Consider the following 26,160-nt stretch of genomic DNA (forward strand, 5'->3'; position numbering starts at 1 on the left):
TTTTTATCCTCCACCTCCCCATCTCTACAGACCAGACACAAACGCATTGCTGGCAAGGCAGGGAAAGGATGGCTGTGTTACACTCTGGGAAAAGATTAGAGCAGCTGGAGTTGGGAAAGCAGCAGCTAAAACTCTGGAGGCAAGGCTCAGACCAACACATTGGAGACTACAGCTGAGATATTTCTGCATGTGTAATTTATACATAAATGTGGCCTGTTAAGAGCCCCAGATGCCAGGAGGCCAGAGACCACGTTTACAAACACGGGAGGAAACGCTTGTGCTCACTTAACAGCGAGCACTAGAAGACAGGTCTTTACATGACCCAGCCGTTCTTAGTAGCAATGGTCTCAGTACTGCTCTGTTGCCATGAACCTTTAAAACACCTGAAATCCAGAAGACTGAGAATGCAAAAAGACAACCCAAATTCCACCCCCAACGTCTCTGTTTCCATCTCTTGAGATGCCAGCGCACTGCTTACCCACTCATCTACAGAGTCTGGGCCTCAAAACCTGAAATTCTCATGAAATGTAACAGGAAAACCCCAAACTTTTAGCTCTTTATAAAACAAAAGAGCCAGAAAGGACAGCACCCCCCGTTTCTTTTGTACGTCACCTTTAACCAAACCAAGTGTGGATTAAGGTTGAGAGCACAATCCAAGCTAAGCAGATTCCTGTTTAATGAGTCAGGCTTCCAAAGGCCTGGCAAGACTGGCAAAGCAGCCAGCCACGAGATGGAGAAAGGGGCCTGAGATTTCCCAGATTACACAGATAAAAGCCAAAATAATATAAGGACAATCAAACAGAGCTAAGAAGCCTGGAGGGCTGAGATGAAGTGTGCTAAGGTGTAGAGTCATTCCATCTCTAAACTGCTAGTTCCAATCGCACCCAAGTCCTTGGTAAGGGAAAACTGTTCTAGTTTAATGGGGGTTAGATCAGAAACTCACTGCACATATGTCACTAACTCCAGTTCCTAAAACCAGCACAGGAAATGGCAAGATCTTTTGACAATTTCAGAGTCACAGAGACCAAACTCTGCTTTCTGCTTCAGAGCTGGTTTCTCCATGACAGGGTTGCCACAGCCTGATGGAATCTTGCTGTACCTGTCTTGTTGATTGAGGAAATCAGATTTCAGAACACCGTGACGGTCCTCTGTCACCAGTACCTGAGGTGGTCAGAAAACTCAAGTGTATCTGGCTGAAACTTTATTTTGACTAAAGTTTCCAATTAACTAAAATTCTACAAAACTTAAAAAAAAAAAAAAAGTCCTTGTTGGAAGAGTCAATTCTGCTTGGCCTGAGAGGATCTTTCCTTTAGGAAAACAATGAATGTGCTATGCCCCTACTAAGATTAACCACCAGTTGCAAGAGCTTGTCTTGTGTTTTTGGGAAGAACTACACCATTTTTCCACAAATCATTGGTTTATTAGAAAGTTTATTTTCCCTCATTTTACAACATACAGACACACACACGTGTGTGTGTGTGTGTGTGTGTGTGTGTGAGAGACAAAGTTAAATACAGTATGTTTATGCTGGTTAGGTTAATTTTTAGCACTATTCTGGAAGTCAACCCTCTCCCCCCACTGCAGTGCTGGGTGCCAGAACACACACACTGAATCTCAAAGCTCATGAAGCTCCGCACTGAAACATTAATTCCGTGCATATCTTAAATATTTACAATAAATTGAGTCCCTTTATTCTAACAGGTGATTTTTTTCAGTGCTATTTGTTCAAAATGCAAATTTCTCTATTTTAAATAGCGAGGAATCTCAGGGCTTCAAACCCTTTGAATTTTCACCACAGATTTCTCAGTTGTACAGTGTTCAGGGGGTGTGGAGAGGAAAGGGAAGAACAGGAATGCTAGTTATGCTTGTAGCCATGCCCATTCCTTCATCTGAGAGCAGGCCTGTCTTGGCCTGGGTCTGACAGCACAGAGCATGGAATCTGGCCATGTTTCCAATCTAGACCACAAGGGAGTTACTGTAAACTGTGCAGGGCTCCATACTCTCACACGTTTGAAAAATGCACTAAACCAGAGACTGGACTTTAACTCCTCCAAACCAAGCAGGAGAGGAGCTCCTGTTTTAGGGCTGATGCAATGGGAACAGCTATTCAGTGGAGGGACAGAACTTCCAGAGTTAGTATTCTCTAAAGTTATGGGGCTGATATGTGAACAAATCCCTTCCGAAAAATGTCACCGGTGGAAGGAGTCTGAATTAATTAGTGATCAGTCAAAAAACCTCGCTCTCAAAATAAAAAGGCACATTTTAAAGCCAACAGTTCTTTTATCATTGGAATAGTGGACTTGTGCCTGACGAGTAGCTAGGGTGACATCTGCAAGTCAGTGGTTCAAACCCAGGAATAAACATGGGCATTTTGTTCTGTATGGGACTTAACCCAATTTCCTGACCCTCCTGAATCTGCCATCAGGGTCAGATTCCTATGAAGCTGGCAGCTTAGCTCCAGACCACAAGCATGCAATATATGCCTATGTTGCTTCCATCTGTACAGCATTTTACAAATCCAGCAGTCGTGACCTTCCAACGTGATACAATTCATTAGCTGTTAGAGTCATCAGTGTCTTCAATGCACCGCATTTATTCCAAATCTCACATTTTTCTTCTGCAAAATGCTAAATGAAGTTTTTTTTTTACATTTTATAGTACATAAAAACTCCAAAAATACATGAGCTTGATAAAATATACATGCTTAGTCATTTTATATCTAGCTGAAACGATCAGTTTAACCTTTACAAGTGTTTTATTTCAACTACAGCAAACATATTTACACAAAAGCCACCAGAACAAGTACCACTAAAAGAACGGGCTGTAAAAAATATCATTGCAGTATACTACAAGTGTGTAACCTTTCTTATATGAGCTACAAAAAGCAGCATTTTTACGTTTACAGAGTTCAGTGCAAGTCTTTACATTTAAAAAAATCCTATAAATTAATAAACAAACATCAATATTACAGAGGAAAGAATACACTTTACATATTCTGGTTAATTTCTCCAGATTGTTATTGGGTTCCAGTCCTCCGTATTGCTTCAACTCAGGAAGGGATTTTCTTTTCATTCTCAAATGCCTCCTTTTTACAACACTTCGGGAGATCGGAGTATGAAAGATCTCTCTCAATAGGACAGTGGTCAAAGCCTAGACCAAAGTCACAAGCCAGCAATCTAAGAACACCTCTCTGTTTCACACAAAAGGCTTCACCACACAATCCTCACCTGGGAGCAGAATGTTAACGCATGATGGAGAAGTGCCCAAGCTTTGAACACAGTTAGCTCTTTTGTTCAGTAAAGCTTTAAAATTAAATCTTATTTCCACCTTCACTGCTTACGTCAGACAGTGGGGTATGTGACATCAGGTACCAAAAACTCTTCTGCAATGTCTGCTAACTGGTCACTGCCCCAGCAAAACCAAGAGTGGCTATGCCCTTCCAGCAAAGTCCCCTTGGCGGGACACAGCTGTCAGTTATTATATGTTTTATGCATGCAGCATCACTGATTACAACCAGGATTCAATCATGTAGACCATTTTAATTAGATGACCTCATTACAAGGATTTGAGAGAGAGAGAGAGAGCCATTAGCCAGAGTATGAAACACTGTGTAATGTACAAGAGAGCAGAAGGAAGATGAATAAAGACGTAAGAATACAGGAAAAAAAGCGTTTCACAAAGCATCTTGTCTGTCTGAATTTGAGATGATTCATCTGGGCCATGATGGTGCTACATGAATATGTTCTCTCAGATGGGGAAATGTGAGAAAATCCCTAATAGTAAACAAATGCTCACAACACGCACAAAACAGAACCGCTGCACCATCTCTATGGCCTTCAAGCCAGACCCCACTTCCATGGCTGTTAGGAGTGAAAGGAAATTCTCAGGCCTCACCTGTCTGCTGGATCACCGTCACCCGACTTTTCGAAACGTGCACATCTCCGCTCCGAGGCGGAGTTACCATCTCTTCAGGTGCCATGGCTGGGAGGGTGCTGCAAGTCCTGACCTGAGAAAATGGGGTGGAGCAAGGGATGCAGATGTAAAGCTGTAGCAGCTGCAGCAGCAGCAGGTCGAGGGGCAAGAAGCGTGGGATAAAGAGCAGCATGGTGAACGGGGTGAAAGGTAAAGGGACCTGGATGGAGAGCAGACGCAGGAATGATATGTATGGGATGGCTGGCTAGAAATGTAGCAGGGTGCCCTGGAAGAATAGAGTGGGTTAAATGGGACAATGAAATGGGTGTCAAGTGGGGCTGGGGTATATGATGAACCTGAGCAAGAGGCTGGGGGTGAGGGTGGGGGTGAATTCCGATGGCTGCAGCAGCCGCAGCGGCATGATGCTGCAGAATGGCATGCTGCACAGTGGTGATGGATGTTGCAGCTGCAGCTGCTGGCTGCTGAATGTGGATAGGTTGCAGAGCAGGTGCTGCTGGGGCCAGCGCTGCTGAAGCAGGAAAGGTTTTGACTTGCTTTGCTAAAAGCTGTTGCTGAATGTGCTGCTGAGCTGCTTGCTGAAGCTTACTGTACTTCTCCATTTCTTCAGGCGTGAAAGTGATTGGTTGGCTCTCAAGTGGTGCCAGGGAGGAATCTTCTGCTCCTTCTGGCTCTCCGTCAATGCTTGGCTCCCCACTCTGAGTCACGTAACCAGGAAAGTGTTCAACATCTGGAACTAAAGGCATCATGCTGGTTTCTACAGGGACAGGTGGGTTCCTACTCTCCACGGGTTCTAATACATCACCATCACTGGGATCAGAGAGATAGCTGTGCGGCATAACGAGCTCTCCAGAACTGTAGCATTCGGGAAGTCCCTGCGGTTCACGAGGAATTGGTGGTGTTTCCACAGCAGGTTCAGCAGGTTTCTGTTCTTCCAGGGGTTTGTCCTGCAGCAACATCACCACCTCCTCCTCCAGCAGAGGCTGGCCTGCCAACTGACTCTCCCCGCTACCCTGGGGAACTTCCTCAGCCTCTGACAGCTCCTGTTCCTCACCCCTCTCTACTCCCAACTCTTCATACCTCTTGGCATTTGGTTTTCGGATCGTAGGGAGCTTCCCAATTAAAGGGAGAACTGGTTTGTTGCCTAATGAGGGAGGAAGCTTAGGGCCAAAGTACCCCTGTGGAGGATCTTTAAGTTTTATCCCAACCTTGTTTGCCCCTGTTAGCATTTCATCATTAGCACTGGGCTTCTTTTCAACCTTCCTGGACTGAATCTTTTCTAATAGCAGTTTTGCTGTGACTGAATTCTTTTCTTCTGGACCACAGTCACTTTCAGGAGCTTTCCCCAAGCCAGAACTACAGCTATTTTGGGGGAGAGAGCTAGTTCCCTTTGTTTCATCTCCTCTGCTCTCTTTTTTCAAAGCCCCTTCACTTCGGCCTGCTCTGAAATAGTGCGGAGACTGCGAGCGATATATTTTGGATCTGATGAAGTCTCTTCGCCCAGATCTCCTGTCTTCAGGGCTCTCATGATCCCGAGAGCCCTTTCTTGAAAGAGATCTCTCTGAATGGCTTCTTGTGCTCCGGCTGCGATCTCTGCTGTAGCTCCGGCTTCGTTTCCAACTGCGGCCAGTTATGCTTCGACTTCTCCTCTTGCTTCGACTGCGGCTGCAACTGCTGCTCCGTGTTCTACCCCGACTTCTTGTTCTCGACCTTCCCCTAGTGTGGGTTCGGCTCCTGCTCCGACTTCTAGACCTGCTTCTACTTAGACTGTAATCATCTTCTGAGGAGGAGTACTTGTGCCTTTTTGATCTGCGTTTTGAGCTGTTGTAGTCAGAATCCTCTGAGTCATGAGACCTCTTTGAATGACACCTTGATCTGTCACTGTAGTCACTATAGCTATCATCTGAATAACTTCTCCTGCGACTATACCTACTGTGGTCTGAAGAGCCATCAGAACTCGTTGAGTATGATCTTCGAGAGGACCTGCGAGAAGAATGTCTTCGCCCTGATCTGGAACGGCTTCTGGAGTGGTCGCTACCAGAGTCATAATCATCACTGTACTGTGACACTGATTTCTGTCGGAAGTCTTTTCGGTGAGAGCCTTCATCACTGTCATAGTCCCCACTACTCTGTCGGCTCCTATAGCTGGACCTGCCAAGAGAAGGAGCAGAACACCGCCTCTTTGAGGCAGAAGATGATTGCTGCAGGTCAGTCTTGTGTTTTTTGCTGCTGTGCTCTTGGGAAGAGTTACCACTGTCCTCTTTTTTGCCACTAGTACCCTCTTCGGCAGAGAGTGGTTTCCGCTGAGGGTCCTGAAAGCAGTGCTTTCTCTTCTGCAGATGGCCCCCCTCGTCGGGCATGTCAGGTTTCAGCACCCGCTCAGATTCAGAAGGAAGAGACGATTTGCTTTTTTTGTGTTTGTGTTTTTTCCGTTTCTTGGGTTTCTCCTCCCTCATGTCAGTTTTTCGGCTTTTCTCTTCAGCTTCTTCCTTGTGTTTACGTTTGTGCTTGCTGGACTTTTTGTGCTTCTTTTTCTTTTTATGTTTGTGGGATTTCCCAGCCTTGTCTTTTTTATTGGTTAGAGTTTTACTACTGTCATCTGTTTCTTCCACTTTGCTAATGCTTGCCAAGCTGGACTCCTGCTTGCTCTGGGTACCACAGACAGAGACCAGTTTATTTTCTGGTTTTGCAGCAGAACTGTTAGCTGTGCTTCCTCTTTCCTTACTTTTGCTTATGTCACTAAATTCTGTGGACTGTATATTTTCCTTAGAAAGACCTAATGTGTCTTTCGGTTTTTCTGCTCCTTTTGCTTTAGCATCTTTGTTGCGTGACAGCTTAAAATCAAAATACAAGGGATTACAACTGTATGAAACAGATGGCTCTGCCCTGGTGAATATCAGAAGTTCTGAAGGCCACTGCAAAGTAGTGCTTTCATCTTTACTCAAAACTGGGAAAAAGGGTCCCATTGGATGCTTCGGTCCCTCAGTGACTTCTTTACGACCAGGGACAGGCTGAATGGCTTCTTTAGTAGTGTCTTGTTCTGGGGGATTGCTTTCTGTAGACTGCTTGCTTTCTTGTACATTTGCATTTTCTGGAATTTCTTTTGCTTCTGTTTTGCTTCTCTGATCTGTAAGTTCAGTTGTACTTGGCTCCTTCTGCTGCACAGTGCACTCAGCTGTCTTTTCTGTGTGCTTGCCAGCTTTGGGTTTTGGAGAATTACTCTTTTTACTTTCATGCACTGTTTTTTTGCTTGCATTTTCTGCTTCCATTTGCTCTGTGGACTTCATGAAAAGCAGGAACTGAAAGTTAGGTTTTACTTTACAATGGGCTGGGGGAATATAATGGTAATATTCTGGCTCTAGCGGCACTGGTCCATCTTCTCTTCTCATCTTTTTTAACTTAGATAATGTAGTGGCAAGAGATCCATTGTCTTTTTCGTGCTGGTCATCATCTTCAACTCTGTTGTCAGGACTATTTGTGGGCTCGGCCTCACCAGTCTTCTGCAAAGTCCCTTGATCAGAGGAGGCTCTCTCCTCAGTTTTTGTTCCATCTGCAGGATTAGATTCCTCCACATGGTCCTTGAAAACAGATGCTATAGACTCAAGCTTTACTGGAGCCTTCTTGGCAAATGAGAACGACACTCCTATCTTCTGCAGTGGAGTTCCCAAATTATTCTTAAGGCCAAAACTGATTGCCTGTGTTGCCTGGATTGGCATTTGGCCTGACAGAACAGTGCTGCTGACTTGTCCAGTGTTCAGAATGACCCCCCTGTCTGTGGTTATTTCTGTGGCCTGGCTAGAAGTTGTTTGCATGGAAGAACTGCTGTAAGCTGCTGAATCATTATCATCATCACCACCTTCTTCATCTACAGCCACAGTGGTCGTTTTGAACATGGGCCCACTTCCAGGAGCGCTATGGAATGTTTTAAAATAGAGGGGAAGGCTGATTAGAGAGATTCACATCTGATTATAGGTGGTGTCATACCTCGATTTAAATCATCTTTCTCCTGCCAATGCTTAATTTCTAATGCCCCCTAGGCCTGTTCTTAGCATAAGTAAATATATGGTAAATATATTAAAATAATGGCTTTACACCCTTTTCAGGGTCATTTTTACCCAATACTGCCCAATGTCTTGCATTCTTTAGCACTATGAAGAGCTGTGGGTTATGGCTGGTATGAAAGACAAATAAAACTGTTTTGCATAGTGATTAATTTACTCATTTGAAGGTCAATGGAAAAAAGGCTGAGGCCCAAGCCTTGCTATTTGCAAATGCATCACTTCGCACTGGGCTCAGATGCACAGCAGCAAAAACCATGTGCAGGTTACAAGCAGTACTTTTTGTAACCTTTTTATTTCAGGCGAAACCCATTTCAGTGCTGTCTAACTGTGGACGTAGATCTCAACCACTCACCATTCAGCTTGCTTTCTCTGCTCAGCCAGTTCGTGTAGACGCCGGAGGGCTCTCTCTTGCTTCTTCTCATCTTTACGCGATCTTGAAGAGACATTGCGAGCAAATTCCCTTTGCTTGAGATCTTTCAGCCTCTGTGGCAAGAGACGGTAAGAGAGATCAGATGAAAATGGCAAGTGAATCAGTGCACTGAAGTTTTTCTCTGCTGTAACACTGGAAAGTGTGTTGTCATCCCACCCCACCACCAACCAGTAAAAATTTACTGAGCTAAGATGGAGTGACAGCATCTCAGTCCAACAAGCCAAACAGAACACATTGCCATCCTCCCAGTAGTTAAATGGAAAGACAACTGTTGATCACTTTTGGCTACTACTTCACATCTAATGTCTGCAGTTCCAATCAGCGTTTATACATTTTCCTTAGCATGTACAATAAAGCTGATTTCAAAGCAACAAGCAAATTCTGGAAGGAAAAAAAAATGACTTTACTCTGCTGTTCTTGCAGGGTGCAAATATACTTGACAGAAGTCTTGATAGTATGCGCCAAAGAACGAAAAGGGATTAGCTAGTGCAGAAAAATTATCCAGGTACGTATCTCGAAAAGCAATGTACAAATTACAGTTGGGGGGTGGGCGGAAAGAGACACTAGAACTGAACTCATTATGAAAGTGATAGTTTAATCAACAAAATGGAATACACCTTCTACCAAGAGCAGTAACTCATTTTCCTGTATGTAGTGTTTGGACAGCGTGGAAAAACTTCCAATATTAGCAAGAATGCAGCATGGCTTTGCCAGTTTCTTAGTAAGTCCCCTGAAAGAGAATCAGAAGTGGCACTGGATGCTGGAGAGGCACGGACTGGAAGCTTGGGGTATAATGGGGAAACGGAGCTAGGTCCAAGTAGTTAACCTAGGAAGCAATTTTCAAAGCCCCTAGGAGAGCGTGATCCCCAAAGCCCATTAACTTTAATAGGCTGGGTGTCCAAATCCATTGGGCAGCTTTGAAAAATCTCAGTCTTAAAACTTAGGGAAAAAATGCTTTTTCCACTGATTAGCTTGCAAAAATACACAATTAGTTTAAGAGTGCTGTCCTGATCCACAGAGAAAAACAACAAGTAGCTCTGGCTAAGATTTTCAAAAGGGACTAGTGATTTTGGCTGCCTGTTTTTTGGTATCCAATTTGAGACACTTTAAAAGGGCCTGATTTTCAGAAAGTACTGAGCACTCTCCCTCTGAAAAACAGATCCCTGTAAAGTGTGTTACGTTGAGCTCCTAAAAATTGGGGAATTCAAAAATCAGTAGTCACTTTTGAAAAACCTTGGCCTATAATTTAACAATTGTTTACTTCAAAATATAACCTTTACTGAAGGCTGACTCTTGATTAGAACAGAACTGCACAGAGATATTCTTCACATGCTAGGATCTGAAAATCCATCAAACGGATCAAGTTTGAGGAACTGATTTTACCCAATGTAAAGTGAACATTGCTTTGTGAAAAAGATGAAGATTTGACAAGACGGGGGGATTCTCTTACCTAATAATATTTACTAAATGTGATTGAGCTTTATCAAAAACAGAAGGGAGGACAAGCGTACACACACAAAATAAGAAAAAAAGAAATACAGCTACAGACACTAGTAGAAGGAAACTCACTCTTGTGATCTGGACTCCAAAATTAGAAGGATTTGCTTTCAACACATCAGCTGAAAATGTCACATCACAAAGAAAAAAGAAAGTAAAAATATAACAAGAGTGGAAAAGAGAAAAAATAAAAGCAAGCATTACTACACAAGCTCTCAGTATATCTGCAAACTATTATATTGACTAAGGAGCTGATCCACCAAAGCTAAAAGGTTCAGTTTCAGGGGTAAGAGGAAGGGAATGCATGTACACACACACACATACACAGCAATGATCCCACCTGGAATAACTGCTACTTCGACCAGGATGAAAAGGGCTTAGGGTCTGGGGGAGGGCGGAAAAGGGTAACATGTTAAATAATGAATAGTAAATTTCTTTCGAGAGGAAGAACAGGCTAAGCAATGGTATCAGCTTTTTCATGCTGATTAAAACTGCTTATCTAAATGCTCCAGGAAGTTAAAAGTCACCAACAGCTGGCAAAACAATTTAACTGGGGTTCGATGCCAAGTTTCTGGATTTTTCAACGATTTGGGGAAAAAATGACCCAGCTATTTACAATAAAAATGAATTACAACTTTTCACTTTGTATGAGTAAATGCAGGGTGCAAACGCAGAACTCCCAGAAACCCACTGCCATCCTTCAGATGTGGCTTTAAACACCCACCTTTGGAACTTAATGCAGGCTCACTAGAGTTGCAGGCTTAAATATGGTGGTGCTGCCCACAGTGTAATCTTGTTTTCATTACACACACAGTTTAACCAGACAATTAATGCTTCCTTCAACGCTGCTCTTCCCCCCCCCACACAACACCACTTTTGATTTTGAAGTGAGAAATACAATGCAAAGCACTAGGAAGTGCAGTATCACTATACTATACAAATATGCTGCCGACTATGTAAAGGAAGGGAATGAGATAGCTGAGCTGAATCTTTACCTGTGATTTGCGTAGGACAACAGTAATTACACAGTTTTCAAGAGCCAAACCAACAGTGTCCTAAAATCTGTGGTTTCAGAGTAGCAGCCGTGTTAGTCTGTATCCACAAAAATCTGTGCTATCCCCCACCTCCAGAAAAACAATTATCTGATTTTACATAAACTCTGCATAACATGCCCCAATCCATAGTGTATTCCAGACACTCTAACTATCAATATAAAAACTTCCGTGTACTGTCAACTATTCTCAATCAGTAAGAAAGTCTAAGTAAATAATAGTGCAATGGGAAATTCATTTACAGTATGTTCTTGATAATTATGACCTGTGAATACTGCACTACAGGACACGAGGCATAATTCCTTTAATACCAACAGACAATGGTCAGGTTAATCTTCAATTTAATTCAGCAACAGTGCACATTAACTTTATTCACTGGATGTAAGGATGATCTAACTGCTAGCTTTAGCATTTTAAACTCTCCCACACAACACTGCACCATCATTCTTCAGGGTTGTACCAAATGAGATGTAAAATGAGGAATATTATGTAGTTAGTCTCTCTGGCTCTATGAAAGATTCTTTTTCAAGCAAAAACAAAGTTTGGAAGTAGCCAAATGCCAAGAAATCTGGCTAATTTACTTGTAAGTGAAACATGTTAACAACCATGGAAAAACAAAAGATCAGTTTGCAAACCTATAAAAACAGATTATTATGGACACAAGATCCAAAAGTCCTTGTTCATAGGCAGTTTGGTAAGTGCAGAGCAACTTGTGGAGTGGTCTTATACAAAGTCCTGCCATGGAAAGAACAATTAGCCCCTCCTTTCCAAGCCCAGAATTGAACTAAGGAGCACATATGAACACACCAATGGATGACCAGTCAATGGAATTACAATACTAATAAAACCACCCACCGATCCAAACACAATTGGGATAGACACAACCAAAACCATCAAGGCCTAAATCTAGCAGAATCTGCAATTATGGGATGCCAATTTACATTTTTCAACACACAAGGCCTCAACTTGCACAGAAAGCTATTTAATAATCTGCCTTGTATTAAACCAATCATTTTTCCATCTAAAATCCCTAAACAAATGCTCATCAGCTAATTCTAAGGTCCCTAAACTCATCAACAAGAACATCACTCCTTTCTTAAATACTGATTAATAAGAGATTTTTCTGTTATGAGCTTTACTAAACCAAAATTACAATTTCATGCTGCAAGAGGATTTAGATATCAGGAAATATTTTTTCCTGAAAAAAAAAGGCATGGCTTGAGGAACTGGTTTTCCTAGGAAGCAGAAATGCTTTCCAAGTAGCAATACATTTAGTGACCTACTTCAGAACGAAAGTTACCAGAAAACCAAGAGTATTATTCACCACTTTATTAATCAAAATGCAGTAATGGTTATACTGAGAGACCACTTTCACAAAATCACACAAACTAGCCAACTTAGAAACACACAAGTCTCCAAGCCTTTAAATGAATTTTACCAGAATTTAGACACTTAAGCTGGATAAGGCACTCAGATTGCACTGAGGAGAACATCACAAAACACTCTGAAATGCTTCATCCCATAGGATTGGTGGTGTTTTCATCCACAGCCACCAACCTCAGCTTGGACGGACAGTGCGAATATTTTCATGAGAGACTTAGATCTTGATCCTGTGCCCATGGAAGGCAAAATTCCTAGTGATTTCAGGAGCTTGCAGAACAGGGTTTCTAGAGCTCTCTAGTTACCATAGTAATCTGGTGCACAGAAAGAAGTAAAGGAGTGTGTCTTATGATGCCATGAGCTGCTGGCATTTAAAGCAACTAACTTACAACCCTCCTACAAAATATGCCCACAGACTTCTCGAGCTCAAACAGGCTACATTCCTGGATGATTTTAAAATTTATGCTACATACAAGACTCTGGAGATATGCCCATCACAGACACATAAGGAAGACTCAGTCAAGACAAACAGCTGCTCAGTAGAGCATGTAAGAACGAACAGTGAAGCCAGAATTCTGACCCATTAAGTAACCAAAGCATTCCAGGCTGAAGTTCACTTTACACCATTTAATCTGGTACCTATTTTATTAGCGTTCAAGACAGCTGAGTCTGCGGAGTATGTATTTTCAGCTCAGAACTCTTTGGACAGAAGGAGAAAGCTAATCTGAAACAAAATCATGCATAGATCTCAGTTGTGGGGAGAAAGGAGAAAAGTTTACTCATGGTCTTTAGTATGTATCTGTCTTCAGATAGAACTCAAGTACAGAGAAGTTCACACAGTGAAGAGAATACCCTGAAGCTGCTCGGTGTTGTATGCTATAAAGTAGAGACTCTGGCAACACTAAAGCAGTAATAGTCTGCTCTAAAAATGAAACAAGTATCTTAGAACCAACTGAAATATGAGGATGTAGGAGTTTTTATGAAGAGAGGCACATTTTGGAAGGCTATTTTGTTGATGCTCTTCCCCTTGTGTCTGCCTTATTCCATATATAACATGGGAAGTTATTTAACAGAACTGGATCCCCACTGCTCTGGGCATACTACAGAACTATATCTTAGTCTACGCCACATCTGGAATTTGTTGCTTTGTGAATGCTAAGAATATCAGCGAAGGGCAATAGCTTTCAGTGAGACAAAGATGAAATGAGAATCCACTTCCGTCACACCATGTCCGTGTCCAACACACAAGTTGGTGCAAAAACACTTGTCTTGCTACATAAGTGTAAAAAACAAGTGCAAGGTTATATTCATTTTTATGAAATGAAATCCAGAATCTCTGGAAGTATGCACAATGAATGACAGACCATATAGTTCTCTCCCAGCAGCTTATATAATACAGGACAAACTCATGTAAAAGGTTCAGAAAACCAGTATCTGCTGTTATATATTAAATAAAATTAGAGTACTTTTTAATAAGAGTTGGCAGAGAGATGAGGACAGTAGCCGGGAAGGGATGGATTCTCTAGTCGGATCATACTGTTGCAAGAGTTGCATTCTATTTCAAGTAAATCTGCAACCCTCACACATGTGAACATTCTGGGGCGCTCCCATTTGAAGACAAGACTTGCCACGGAAAACTCAACTATCCTGTGCTAAACATGGAGCACTTTCCTTTCTGCTGGGCGGTGCAATGGTGCTTCTCCCTCTCTTGGCACAGTAGCAATGGATATGGATAGGAAAGTTCAGAAAACATTTGATCAGTGCTATGTTACAGAACTTAAAACTTCCTGGAGTCAAATGAGAGGATGATTTAAAGAAAAAAAAAAAAAAAAAGCCAGAAGCTGTAAGATTTAAGAGGAGGACGGTTACAGGCTCAGGAGTTTTGCAAAGCTGTAGTGTATGATAATACATAATTCAGCAGATGGAGGATCCCTGTATGATCTGATGGTCATCAATACTGTATGACTTATTAAAATAGGGATAGGGCCCTAAGAAAGGAGAACGGCCATTTTTGCTTCTTAATGTAAATATAGAATATTTGAGTGCCGAGGCTGGAAAGCTACATGTATCATTCCAAGCCACATAGAGCTGGTTTAATTCAAAGGTGACTGATGTAGCACCACAGAGAAAGGGAGAAATCTGCCACGCCCATAAAACACAAGGGCTTTGGTGGGCTCTCTACATGCCTAATGGCATGCATTTGAGTTGAGGGATTAACTGTGAGGAGGGGTTCTTTTCTATATCACTAAATCAGCTGCTAGCTACCAAAGTTTTCCCTTTATCTACACTTTCTTTTTGAATTTGAACCTTTAATAAAAGGCTGTCATCGGGATTTTTGCAGCTTCAGAGGTGGGACAGTTCACACAACAGTTAACATTTGGTTGTCAAACCCAACAGCTCTCCCCTCATTTAGAAATCTCCATTAAAAATTACAGTAGCTTTCCATGGCACAAAGCAAAATTAACCCTTTTTAACTGCTCTTTCAATGTTCTCAAAAAGGCTTAATTTATTGGAGTCATTTTTCCCCTTCTGCATGAATATCAGTTGCCATAAGTAGTCCTCAAGTTTTTCCTTAGAGGAATTTACTACTCTGAGGATGGGGTTATACTCTTTAAAACATTCATTACGTCTTCTTATTTTCAAACGTTAACCTTATTTTTAAGGACAAAAAATTGTTATTTCCCAGATATTCTGGTTAAAAATTTTGAGAATTAAACCAGCCAATGAGTCTTGGCAGTCACAAGAATATGTATTTCACAATTTAATGCACAATTCAAAATCTGAAAAATTCCAGAAAGAGAATTCCTGGTGTTTTGAATTTGGTAGCGCGGCTGGAGAACTCAAATATATCCCTCCATTAATAAATCAACATAACCAGGACTTTCCCTTTATACTTTTAATGTTGACAACTTGGTGGCAGGTCCAAAATTTACTGGGTAGGGATCCATACACTTACCTATTGTCCCTGATTCGCAATAATCTTGAGTTCCTTCCTGGAATACAAGACAGTGTCTTTATATCTTGGGGATAGAAGGAGATGTAGGGATGGAAGATCTATTTAATAGGGATAAAGTAATGTCCACTGAGCAGTTTTAGAAATAAGCAAACTGCCATTTTAAAGTATTTAAAAGCAAAGACTATTCTCAAAGGAAATTTACTTTTGACAAGTAATATGCTATGGAAAATGTAAACTGAAGTTATTGTCTTAAGAATTTCTCCCTCTCACACATCTGTATCGGATCACTACTGCCAAGCACACCAAACTCCAGTGACTACAGAGGTTTGGTATATTTATCACTAAGGATGTTGTGGGGTCTTGTATTCCCCAGCAATAAAGCCAAATGGGAAATACAAGTTCCCAGCCTACGTCATACTCAAGTTTTAGTTGAGAAGAAAAATGATCCAAAGCAAGTATGAATTAGGAAATCAAGTCTGCAAGTGCTTTATTTAATCTCAGTCCCCGATACATTCTGGCAATAGGCAGAAGGTGATTCACCTTAACTGTATCTTCTCTTTTCCTGTTGGAATCTCTCTACTGTATAGAATTAGATAATAAAAAGTCAACTCACTTCTAAAATGTCCTCTCTAATCCACCTTCATTATTTCTTTGGAAGGTAACCATTACTGCTGCCTTTTCCATGAAGAGGCTGCACAACTAAGGAAAAATATTCTAGAAAATGGGAGAGCTTTTTAAAAATTTTCAACTTCAACTAAAGGTTATGCAGAACAACTTGCACTTCGTTTACTTTAGCACACTAGTCCTCCTTTTGGGCTAATTAACTAACCTTAATAACTACTTGCATAAGTCAATGCTCAAGAAGAATATTTGCTTTTGTCTTCTTCACATCACTGCTTCCTTCACTGATCAAAGATGATTCTAGGAAATCTGAACAGTCAATATACCTTTTATTGTCTGGCATCGAAACCAGACTAGTATTTTAAAAGCTATCCTCATAAAAAGGATATATCTGTCCCTCAGAAGTGACCCTACCTTCAATTGTAATTAGTAAAGGCAATGGGACATACTAAGATACAGTTCTCTACTGCAAGATTCTATTTCACTTATTCCCAGGCAGTTTCAGATTTGCTGCTAAACTCAGATCTTCTTAGCAAGACCACCTGCACCGTAACACTGCACAGGCCAAACTCCTAAAATGCAGCTTGATTTCTTCTGCCTTTAACTTTCTATAGATGACTTCCTGAACTGTTTATTGGATGATTTCCCATTAAAAAAAAAATCTGGCGGCTCACGAGCTCCAGGACTCATTCAATACTGGTGTAACAGCTGCAATTACCCAGTGGTGGTATCCATTCAGATGGCCACCACCAACAGTTTTTCACCAAAAGCAGAAATCTATTTGTACGGATGAGAAGACTGTGCCAGCATAAAGTTTTCCCCAAGCAGCTTTTAATTCCGCCACCCTGTTCTCGGGAACTAGTGGTGGACAGTTCTTCCACCAGCATGAGGTTGGCCCGTGCTCTGCAGGTCAGTTTTTCCTTTATAAGCCTTTCTAAGCAGTGGCTGAAACATACACTATCAATTCAGTCACTCTCCTGTAGATCACAAGATCATAGAATATCTGGGTTGGAAGGGACCTCAGGAGGTCATCTAGTCTAACCCCCTACTCAGAGCAGGACCAGTCCCCAATTTTTGGCCCAGATCCCTAAATGGCCCCCTCAAGGATTGAACTCACAACCCTGGGTTTAGTAGGCCAATGCTCAAACCACTGAGCATTGTTGTTAATTGCACAGATACACTTATCAAGAGCTGCCATTAATATATCACACTGAAAGATATGGTATTAAACAGGCCCTCCCTGTTGCCATGCACTCAAATTTCAGCCAAACCGATGAAAAGTCCAAACCATATTAAATCAGAAGGTTGAAACAACTCCATCATTAGCAGTCTAATGTGTCCATCAACTTAGTCTAAATAGCCATTGTATAACTGTTTTCCATAATTCCATAGAAACTCACTAATTTGTACTTTGCTAGTCTGTAAACCTCATAATTCATTGCACTATTGTTTTTGGAGAATTGAGGAGTGCTATAGTGAGGTCTCATATTATTAAGACTTTATTACTTTTAAAAAATACTGAATTTATTTAGTATCAAATTCTACACTTAAATGAACAAAGTATATTTTGTGATGCATTCTCCTTGGTTTTAAAATTGGATTTGTTGCTCACTTCCCGTTTTACAAAAGTCAGTAATGCACAATACTTCCCCCAGTCATCAGCACAAATTAATGAGGTTCTATTAGATGTAATATTACAGAAGACCAAAATCCCTTCTCTCTGAGAAGTGATATCTATAGACAGAGCTGTTGTAGCCGTGTTGGTCCCAGTATATTGGAGAGAGAAGGTGGGTGAGATAATAGCTTTATTGGACCAACTTCTGTTGGTGAGACAGGCTTTCGAGCTACACAGAGCTCTTCTTCAGTGTCTCTTTCACCAACAGAAGTTGGTCCAATTCAAGATATTACCTCACCCACCCGGTCTAGCTTTAGAGACACATTTAAAACAGAAAGTTATGTAATGCCTAAAACTCAATCGGTCTAAAGCAGGGGTTCTCAAACTGGAGGTCATGACCCCTCAGTGGGTCACAAGGTGATTACATGGGGGTTGCAAGCTATCAGCTCCCAGACCCCATTAAATTAAATTACCCCTCCCATTTTTAATGTGGGGGGGTCCACACTCAGAGGCTTGCTGTGTGAAAGGGGTCACCAATACAAAAAGTTTGAAAACAACTGGTCTAAAGTGTCTGAACAGACTAAGTCGGAGGCCTGAACTTTTAGTAATGAACATAAAGCAAGGTGTCTATAGATATCACAACAGAGGCCACCTTTTGAAATTCAGTCCGTTTCAACAGAGAATTTTTTAGAACTGGCCAACTCAATGGAGTTACAGGACTCGGATATTACTCCTAATGACTTTTTTCTTGCTGCAACGGCCATTCTTTTAATAAAATCTATTACGTTGGCCAGATTCACAGTTCTCTATTCCATTTGCAGTCTAGTATGTGAAGCCAGATATCCCAGTTATTAGAATTCACCATAGGGCCTATTACTTGGGCCTCAGGTGCCGCAGTGCTCATTTCAAAGCATTGATGAATTAAGTGGGAACCATCCATACACACCTAATCTCCTTTTCAGTCTGACTGCAGCCTGCTCCTGAACATGGTTAGTTCAAAGCTTCACCCCTTGATGCCAGCAGATACATTACTTTCAATGAGTATTCCATTGCTGACAATAGAACACATCTCAACCAAGAGCAGCAAGAGGCTTCTCCTGGGGATATAGGGACATTCAAGATATTAACACGCAAGGGCTCTGTAATGAGAATATCATGGTGCTTATCTGCAGTGACAGCAGCTGTTTACCTGTTTATGAGCATGGTCATAAGAGTTTATGTGGTTGTCAAACTCTTGATGTTTTTGATACTGCTTGTCACAGAGTTCACAGTAAAAGTTTGCTCGGAGGTCTTCCAGGGCCTTGGCAATTGCCTTTTCTTTGTCGACATAATCCTGCAATATTAATGAAAGTCAGTACCGTTAAGTTCCTGTAAAATAATCAGTGAAACTGAACAATTCCATTAAGGAAAAAAGCCTTCGTATGGAAACCTTAACATGACACTGGTTAAAATATAAACATTGTTTTAGAGCAACTTAATGATACACCCATGTTCTCCTACAAACTAAAATATATGTGAGTGTTGTGAGAAATTTAATTATAATTTCTTTTTTTTAAATCTGGCCTTTACATGTTCTACATCAGAAAACAGTATTCTTATAACTAATGCATTTGTTAAGCGGTCACAACCGTACAGAACAGCACCTTCACTGAGAATTTACAATCTAGAATGTGTGGTTCTGTAGCTGGAGACTGACAAGATGTTTAGTACAACTATTTAATAAACCCACCTTATGGCTACAAATGAAGTGCATCAGATGAGCTGAGCTCACATGAGAAAAAAGCAATTCAAATTTTCAAGCCAATTAATAAAATAATTTTAAAACTGGCACCTGCTACTTCACATAAAGCTAAGACCAAAATGCCGACTGAACTTCCTTAACCCACCCAAAGATCAATCTCGCTGCTGTGGAACAGAAAACTCCATCTACAAGTACTGACATTCTCTGCGTTTTGAGGGATACATGGAGCTTTTCTATCTAATCTTAAGTGGTATGTAATTCAACAAGGATGAGTACAAGCACAAACTAAGAACAGCAATGCAGTAACACCTGCAGATCAAGTTCATCCCTGGTGTATTTCTACCAAATTCTATTAAACTATACCAGGAATGAGGATGCCCACTAGATTTAGTTAAAACAAGTGAAGTTGTGCCCCAGTAGGGTGACGGCTGCATGAGAAGGTGCACAGGTAGCTGCAGTTTACCAGAAATAATGGGGAAACTGAATTTTTAAAGTGAAGATGTATGCACAGCAATCGTGCCAGCTAGATCAGTCTACCATCAAATGCACATGAATTTAACATCCCAATGGTGGTGGAGATTTTTTGTGGTTGATATAATTTTAAGTGAACCGTTACCACCCCTTAGAAAGGACGGTTATTTTTTGTACTGTGATAATGCCAAAAGGCTCTGGGTCCCATTGTTCCATTCTCTCCTCTCACAGTACAAATCCTAATCCAGCCAATTAATCTCACAGCACAAAGACCACGGTTTAACTCCACGGTGCTCCAACCAGGTCTGCTGGGTTCAGCCTATAAAGCAGCTTTCCTACTATACATCAGTGATCTGGACACCAGTTATTCGATGATTAGCCAAATTGGCTGTTGTAATTATTCTGAAATGTAGTTCTGAGCTGGACCTGCTATTGGAAATGAAAGGCCAGTCTGTTACTACCTAAAACCCTGGGCCTACCCATCCTACTTCACAAACCAAATTATTACAATTGGTACGTTAATAGCAATACCAAACCCAAGGATGATTTTAAGGAGTTTTGCCCTTCAGGAGCTGAGAAGAAAGTGTTTATTTTAGGGCTGTCGATTAAATCGCAGTTAACTCATGTGATTAACTAAAAATAATTAATCGCGATTAAAAAAATTAGTTGTGGTTTTAATCGCACTGTTAAAACCAGACCACCAACTGAAAGGGATTACATATTTTGGATGGTTTTCTACATTTTCATACACATTGTATTCTGTGTTGTAACTGAAATCAAAGCGTATATTATTTTTGATTACAAATATTCACACTGTAAAAATGATAAAAAAGAAACAGTATTTTTCAATTCACCTCATACAAGTACTGGAGTGCAATTTCTGTCATGAAAGTGCAACTTACAAAGCTAGATTTTTTTTTGTTACATAACTGCACTCAAAAACAAAACAATGTACAACTTTAGAGCCTCCAAGTCCACTCAATTGTCCTTCTTGCTCAGCCAATCGCTAAGACAAACAAGTTTGTTTACATTAACAGGAGATAATGCTGCCCTCTTCTTATTTACAATGTCACCAGAAAGTGAGAACAGGCATTTGCATGGCACTTTTGTAGCCCGCATTGCAAGGTATTTACATGCCAGATATGCTAAACCAGGGAACCTTTGAGAAGTGGTGTGCCAAGTTTTGATTTATTTACTGTAATTTTAGGTTTTGCATGCCAGGGGCTGGCGGCTGGAACCCCAGACTGGCAGTGGGCTGAGTGGGGCCGGCAGCTGGGACCCCGGCTGGCAGCAGAGTGCCACTAAAAATCAGCTCGCATGCCGCAGGTTGCTGACCCCTGTGCTAAACATTCATATTCCCCTCCATGCTTTGGCCACCATTCCATCACTATGCTGATGACACTCATTAAAAAAATAATGCATTAATTAAATTTGTGACTGAACTCCTTGGCGGAGAATTGTACGTCCCCTGCTCGGTTATATCCACATTATGCCATATACTTCATGTTATAGCAGTCTCAGATGATGACGCAGCACGTTGTTCATTTTAAGAACACTTTCACCGCAGATTTCACAAAACGCAAAGAAGGTACCAATGTGAGATTTCTAAAGATAGCTATAGCTCTCGACCCAAGGTTTAAGAATCTGAAGTGCCTTCCAAAATCTGAGAGGGACGAGATGTGGAGCATGCTTTCAGAAGGCTTAAAGGAGCAACACTCTGATGTAGAAACTACAGAACCTGAAGCACCAAAAAAGAAAATCAACCTTCTACTGGTGGCATCTGACTCAAATCATGAAAATGAACATGCATCGGTTCGCACTGCTTTGGATGGCTATCGAGCAGAACTCATCATCAGCATGGACGCATATCCCCTGGAATGGTGGTTGAAACATGAAGGGACATATGAATCTTTTGCAAATCTGGCCTGTAAATATCTTGCAACGCCAGCTACAACAGTGCCATGCGAACACCTGTTCTCACTTTCAGGTGACATGCTGCCCACTTCTTGTTTACCATATCTCCTGAAAATGTAAACAAACTTGTTTGTCTGAGCAATTGGCTGAACAAGAAATAGGATTGAGTGGACTCGCAGGCTCTAAAATATTAGATTGTTTTATTTTTGAATGCAGTTTTTTATACATAATTCTACATTTTTACATTCAACTTTAATGATAAAGAGATTGAACTACAGTACTTGTATTAGGTGAATTGAAAAATACTATTTCTTTTGTTTTTTTACACTGCAAATACTTGTAATCAAAAATATAAAGTGAGCACTGTACACTTTGTATTCTGTGTTGTAACTGAAATCAATATATTTGAAAAAAGTAGAAAACATTCAAAACTATTTAAATAAATGGTATTTTATTATAGTTTAGCAGTGCGATTAATCGCGATTAATTTTTTTAATTGCTTGACAGCCCTAGTTTATTTCAAACAAGGCTGATTGGAAACTTTTGTACAAACATATACTGAAGAATAAATTTCCCTTGTGTTACAGGATAAAGCATGCAATGGCAACATTATTATATCTGATATATTCCCGATGACTACTAAACTCTGGGGTAAAACAAACCATAAGCACTCTGAAGAGTGAAAGTGCATTGTAGCACCTTGGAAATGGCACCTGCAAAAAGTTGACCAGCATAAAAAGAAATTCAGGTTGATTTTCTGTTATACAGAAGGAACCCGCAGTACCACAGAGATTAGGGTTTGCTAGCAGTTCCAAAACTGAAATCCTACTTTTAACTGTTTAAAAATAATGTATCTTAAATACATTAAATTTACATTAATGTAAATTAGTATAACAATCTGTTGGGGAGCAGTATGCTAGACTGTCAATTAGTTTTACTTTAATCATGTTCTGAAAGATAACTAATGTATATGTTCACTTTCATTAATTACTATACAGTGAAGGTCTTATGTCTTAAACTAACACGGGCGCAAGAGAGACTGGTACTCAAACTGACATTGGATTTCACAAAGGACTCCTGGTAACAATCCACTTTTCAGCAAGATAGCAACTACCATCTAGGGGATCAGAAGAATCAGTTTTAATTAGAAACACTGGGCCAAATTCACCACTGGAATAAGCAGGCACAGCTCCACTGAAATTACAGCCAATGCACCTGCAATGCATGTGGCCTTCTAGGGCTTACATAGTGCAAAACATCATGTAAAATTTATGCTGGGTTCCGTCCATGGTGAGCAGTGGTCACCAACCTTTCCCAGTTGTTCCATTATTTTATCCTCTCACAAAATCTGTGAGAAATATTAAGATTATTATATGCAAGAGTACTATACGAATAAGTGTATCCAGTCAAGAAAATGACCCATGATTGAGGGATGCAACCCAGTAAAATTCAAATGAAGGCTTGTCCTCATTTGATATTTATTTATGAACTTGAACCAGGAACGCTGCATCACAAAACAGTAGCTTCACTTACTGAGCTGACACAGATTCTCCATTAGCTGTAAGAACCAGAAAGCCAGATATTCTTTATATCAAGTACAGATCGGTGGATAGATTCTTGCATTCCTTCAACCCTGAGCTACAAAACAGCATCCACAATGTGCTTATGCGCGCACACATTCTGTTTTACTTATCCAGCTTATACATAAAAGATTTGGGTGCCCATTTTGAGATGCATAGGGCCAGATTTTTCAGAGTAGTTAGCATTTTTAAACCACTTTATCTGCTCAAAGCTCAGCTTTCAGCTTGAAAGGATTATTTGTTAAAATTGTAACTTCAAGGCTGAGAAGGGGTTTCTAAAGAAAGCCTACATTCTGAACTACAGTAAGTCTAATGCAGTGCTATAATTATGCATTTATTTATTCGAGACGAGAATCCTTGGAGTTCATCTGCACCAGCTGCTTGCTGCTCCTCTGAAGTTACAGTTTAAATTTGTAACCTTAATTCTTTCTACCACAAACCAGTTGTGATGTCACTAAAAACAAGCTTATGACTCTTTACAGAGAATAAATACCTGGTGCAGATGAGCTCTGAATCCTCATGCTACTATCCTTAAAGAACAGAAAATACAGGAAATAGAAAAACCACCAGCGTACATGCAAAAATGCTTCTAAATACACTGGCTAGGAATTTCTCCAAGAGGAATTAGTTGCTTTTTAATGTCTTGACTCCTCATGTGTGAATTATGTTTTTTAAACTGTTAAAGGTGAGCGTTATACAGGTTGACATATTTCTAAAATGCAAGATTAAGTTCAAATATTTCTTAGAGCACATGGAAAAAAATCCTCACTAAGACCTTATTGTTACAAGGTATTACAATTTTTTTTAAAGGGATTTTGAACATTTAGGTAAAAATCTATTTTAAGTCACAGCTTCAATATGAAGAATGTGTTTACTATCTAAGGACACGGATATGAAAAAAGTAAGGGCTTGAGTCTAGAAATGTTCAGTATGAAGATGCTAGAAAAGGAAAGCAAAACAACATGAGGTTTGGAGAACAATGGCATTTAAAGTTCTGCTTCTGAAACCATGTGCACATTTCCTCCCCTGAACCTTTAAAAAGGTTAAAGAACATCCCGTGGCCGAACAATGTAACTCTTCAAATAGTCCTGCTTAGAATCTACACCAAGGAAGGAAATTAAACAGTTTCTTGCTTCACTTTTGGTTGGAGAGCTATCTGAAATTCCTTTGAGACCCCGTGAATGGCTAATAATAATGTGGCCACAGTTGGCAATTACATAATGGCTTGCTCTAAAGCAGTGAAATAATTGTGCTCGGGGAGACTTCCATAGATTAATACAGAAATGCAATAGCCTAGTGATAAAGCATGCTAATAAAACAAATCTGTGTTGGGAGAAACTTGTCAGTGCTCTCAATAACAGTTTCTTAAAGAACGTGCTCTGAATGCTGGCAAAAAGATAGATTTAAAAAAGAGTTACAAAGGCAATACACATTCAATTGTAAAAACAATACACACATTCAATTGCATTTGAAAAGGTAATCGGAAAAACTCTAAGAACTCTGCTATAAAAACAGCAATGCAGAATAAGACAAGACATTACACAATTCACGAAAGAGAAGAAGGGCTTCCTGCCCACCAATATGTAATGCAGATATAAATTATAGCCTTCAGCTGTTGTTGCCTACAGATCCTTGGCAGCACAGCTTGGGGTATATTGTAGGGAAACCACGACCAAGGAAAACAAATTCCAGCTTTTAGTCACACATTGCTTTCTAACAGCTAATGTCAGAACTAAAGCCTCACTCCTTCTGCAGTGTGTGAATGGTTTGTCGGACAGTATGCCACACCAAAATGAAAGACACATTTTGACTATATTAAAGTAGAAATGTGCCAAAGGGACATATGGAAATGTACTGTTTACTACAATCTGCAAATGACCATTTAAAAACATACTATCCTTTTAAATATGACAAAAGACCTGTTTAACTGCACTTCAGTTCAAAACTAAGGGGTAATTTTCAGAAATAATTAACATGATCATTATAAAAATAAACGGCAAATATCACAGAAGTTCATGTAACAGGCAAGTTACAGTCTTAATTAATAAAGGAAAAACGAAGTAAGAGGGAGCATACAGGTATTACTGTTGAATAAACTGCTTTCAGTGCCACCTAGCTCACCAATGAAGTGACAAGTATTTTACAATTGACATGGCTTTGTTTTACTTTAATGCAGTTGGAACTCTGTCCACCACTCCCAAAAGCATGAAACTTTAGGTAAAATGGATGCCTTAAATCTAGTATCTTGCTACTTTTCTTCATCCTTATCACCTCAGACGCCCCCGGACAGCTGAATGAGCAAGTTCTCCCAAGATTTAATGTGTTTCACAGGAAACGCACTGTTCCATATCCCTTCTTCTGCTTACCAGCCAATACCCTGGAGACAATACACTCTCCATTGGTCTCAAAACAGGAAAGTCAGTTGTTGGTCCTGAACCCAGATACACTGCAATGGAGCATGTTCAGTGCCAGTAGGGTAGCCTAATTTTATTATTAAAAAACACAGCAGCGCATTGGCTTGCTAAACACAGGCTTTTGCAGACTATATAACAGGAAAAATTCTTGCTTCAGAACTGACACGACAATGTTGTATATATTGGCAGCATATAAAAATTCTGCTAAGTAGATGCAGTCAATCAATTTTTTCTACACCAGAGCAGGGTTGCTGCCTTCTAATAAAACCAGCATTTATTCAACATTACAGTGATATTCCATTTATTGAGGGAATCAGAGGCAATACAAAGAGGTCTACTCACTCCATTTTCCAGTTGAGTGATGTTAATATGAACTCCACCTGTTGATTTTGCACAAATGAGCCCTCTCTGGGCAGGTTCAGCAGAAAGCTAAGGGCTATTAAATAGGCCACAGAGACCGACACTTCCTTTTTACCATCCAGGTCAGGGATGAGGCAC

The 26,160-nt window shown here is 40.5% G+C and overlaps 1 protein-coding gene across 5 annotated transcripts in view; it reads right to left on the bottom strand.

Moving 5' to 3' along the window:
- Positions 1–2,573: 2,573 nt before the first annotated feature.
- GPATCH8 (G-patch domain containing 8) overlaps positions 2,574–26,160 on the bottom strand; it is a 79,298-nt gene continuing 55,711 nt past the window's right edge. For 4 of the 5 annotated variants that reach the window (XM_077806559.1, XM_077806561.1, XM_077806560.1 and 1 more), the window contains 3 exons: positions 18,732–18,875; positions 8,344–8,474; positions 2,574–7,842 (listed from right to left, as the gene is read on the bottom strand). In XM_077806559.1, the coding sequence (XP_077662685.1) occupies positions 3,969–7,842; positions 8,344–8,474; positions 18,732–18,875 (4,149 nt within the window). In that variant the 3' untranslated portion in view covers positions 2,574–3,968. The remainder of the gene's footprint in view (positions 7,843–8,343; positions 8,475–18,731; positions 18,876–26,160) is intronic. The other variant, XM_077806563.1, reaches the window with a different exon arrangement.

This window comes from Eretmochelys imbricata, chromosome 27 (assembly GCF_965152235.1).
Source record: "Eretmochelys imbricata isolate rEreImb1 chromosome 27, rEreImb1.hap1, whole genome shotgun sequence".
Lineage (NCBI taxonomy): Eukaryota > Metazoa > Chordata > Testudines > Cheloniidae > Eretmochelys > Eretmochelys imbricata.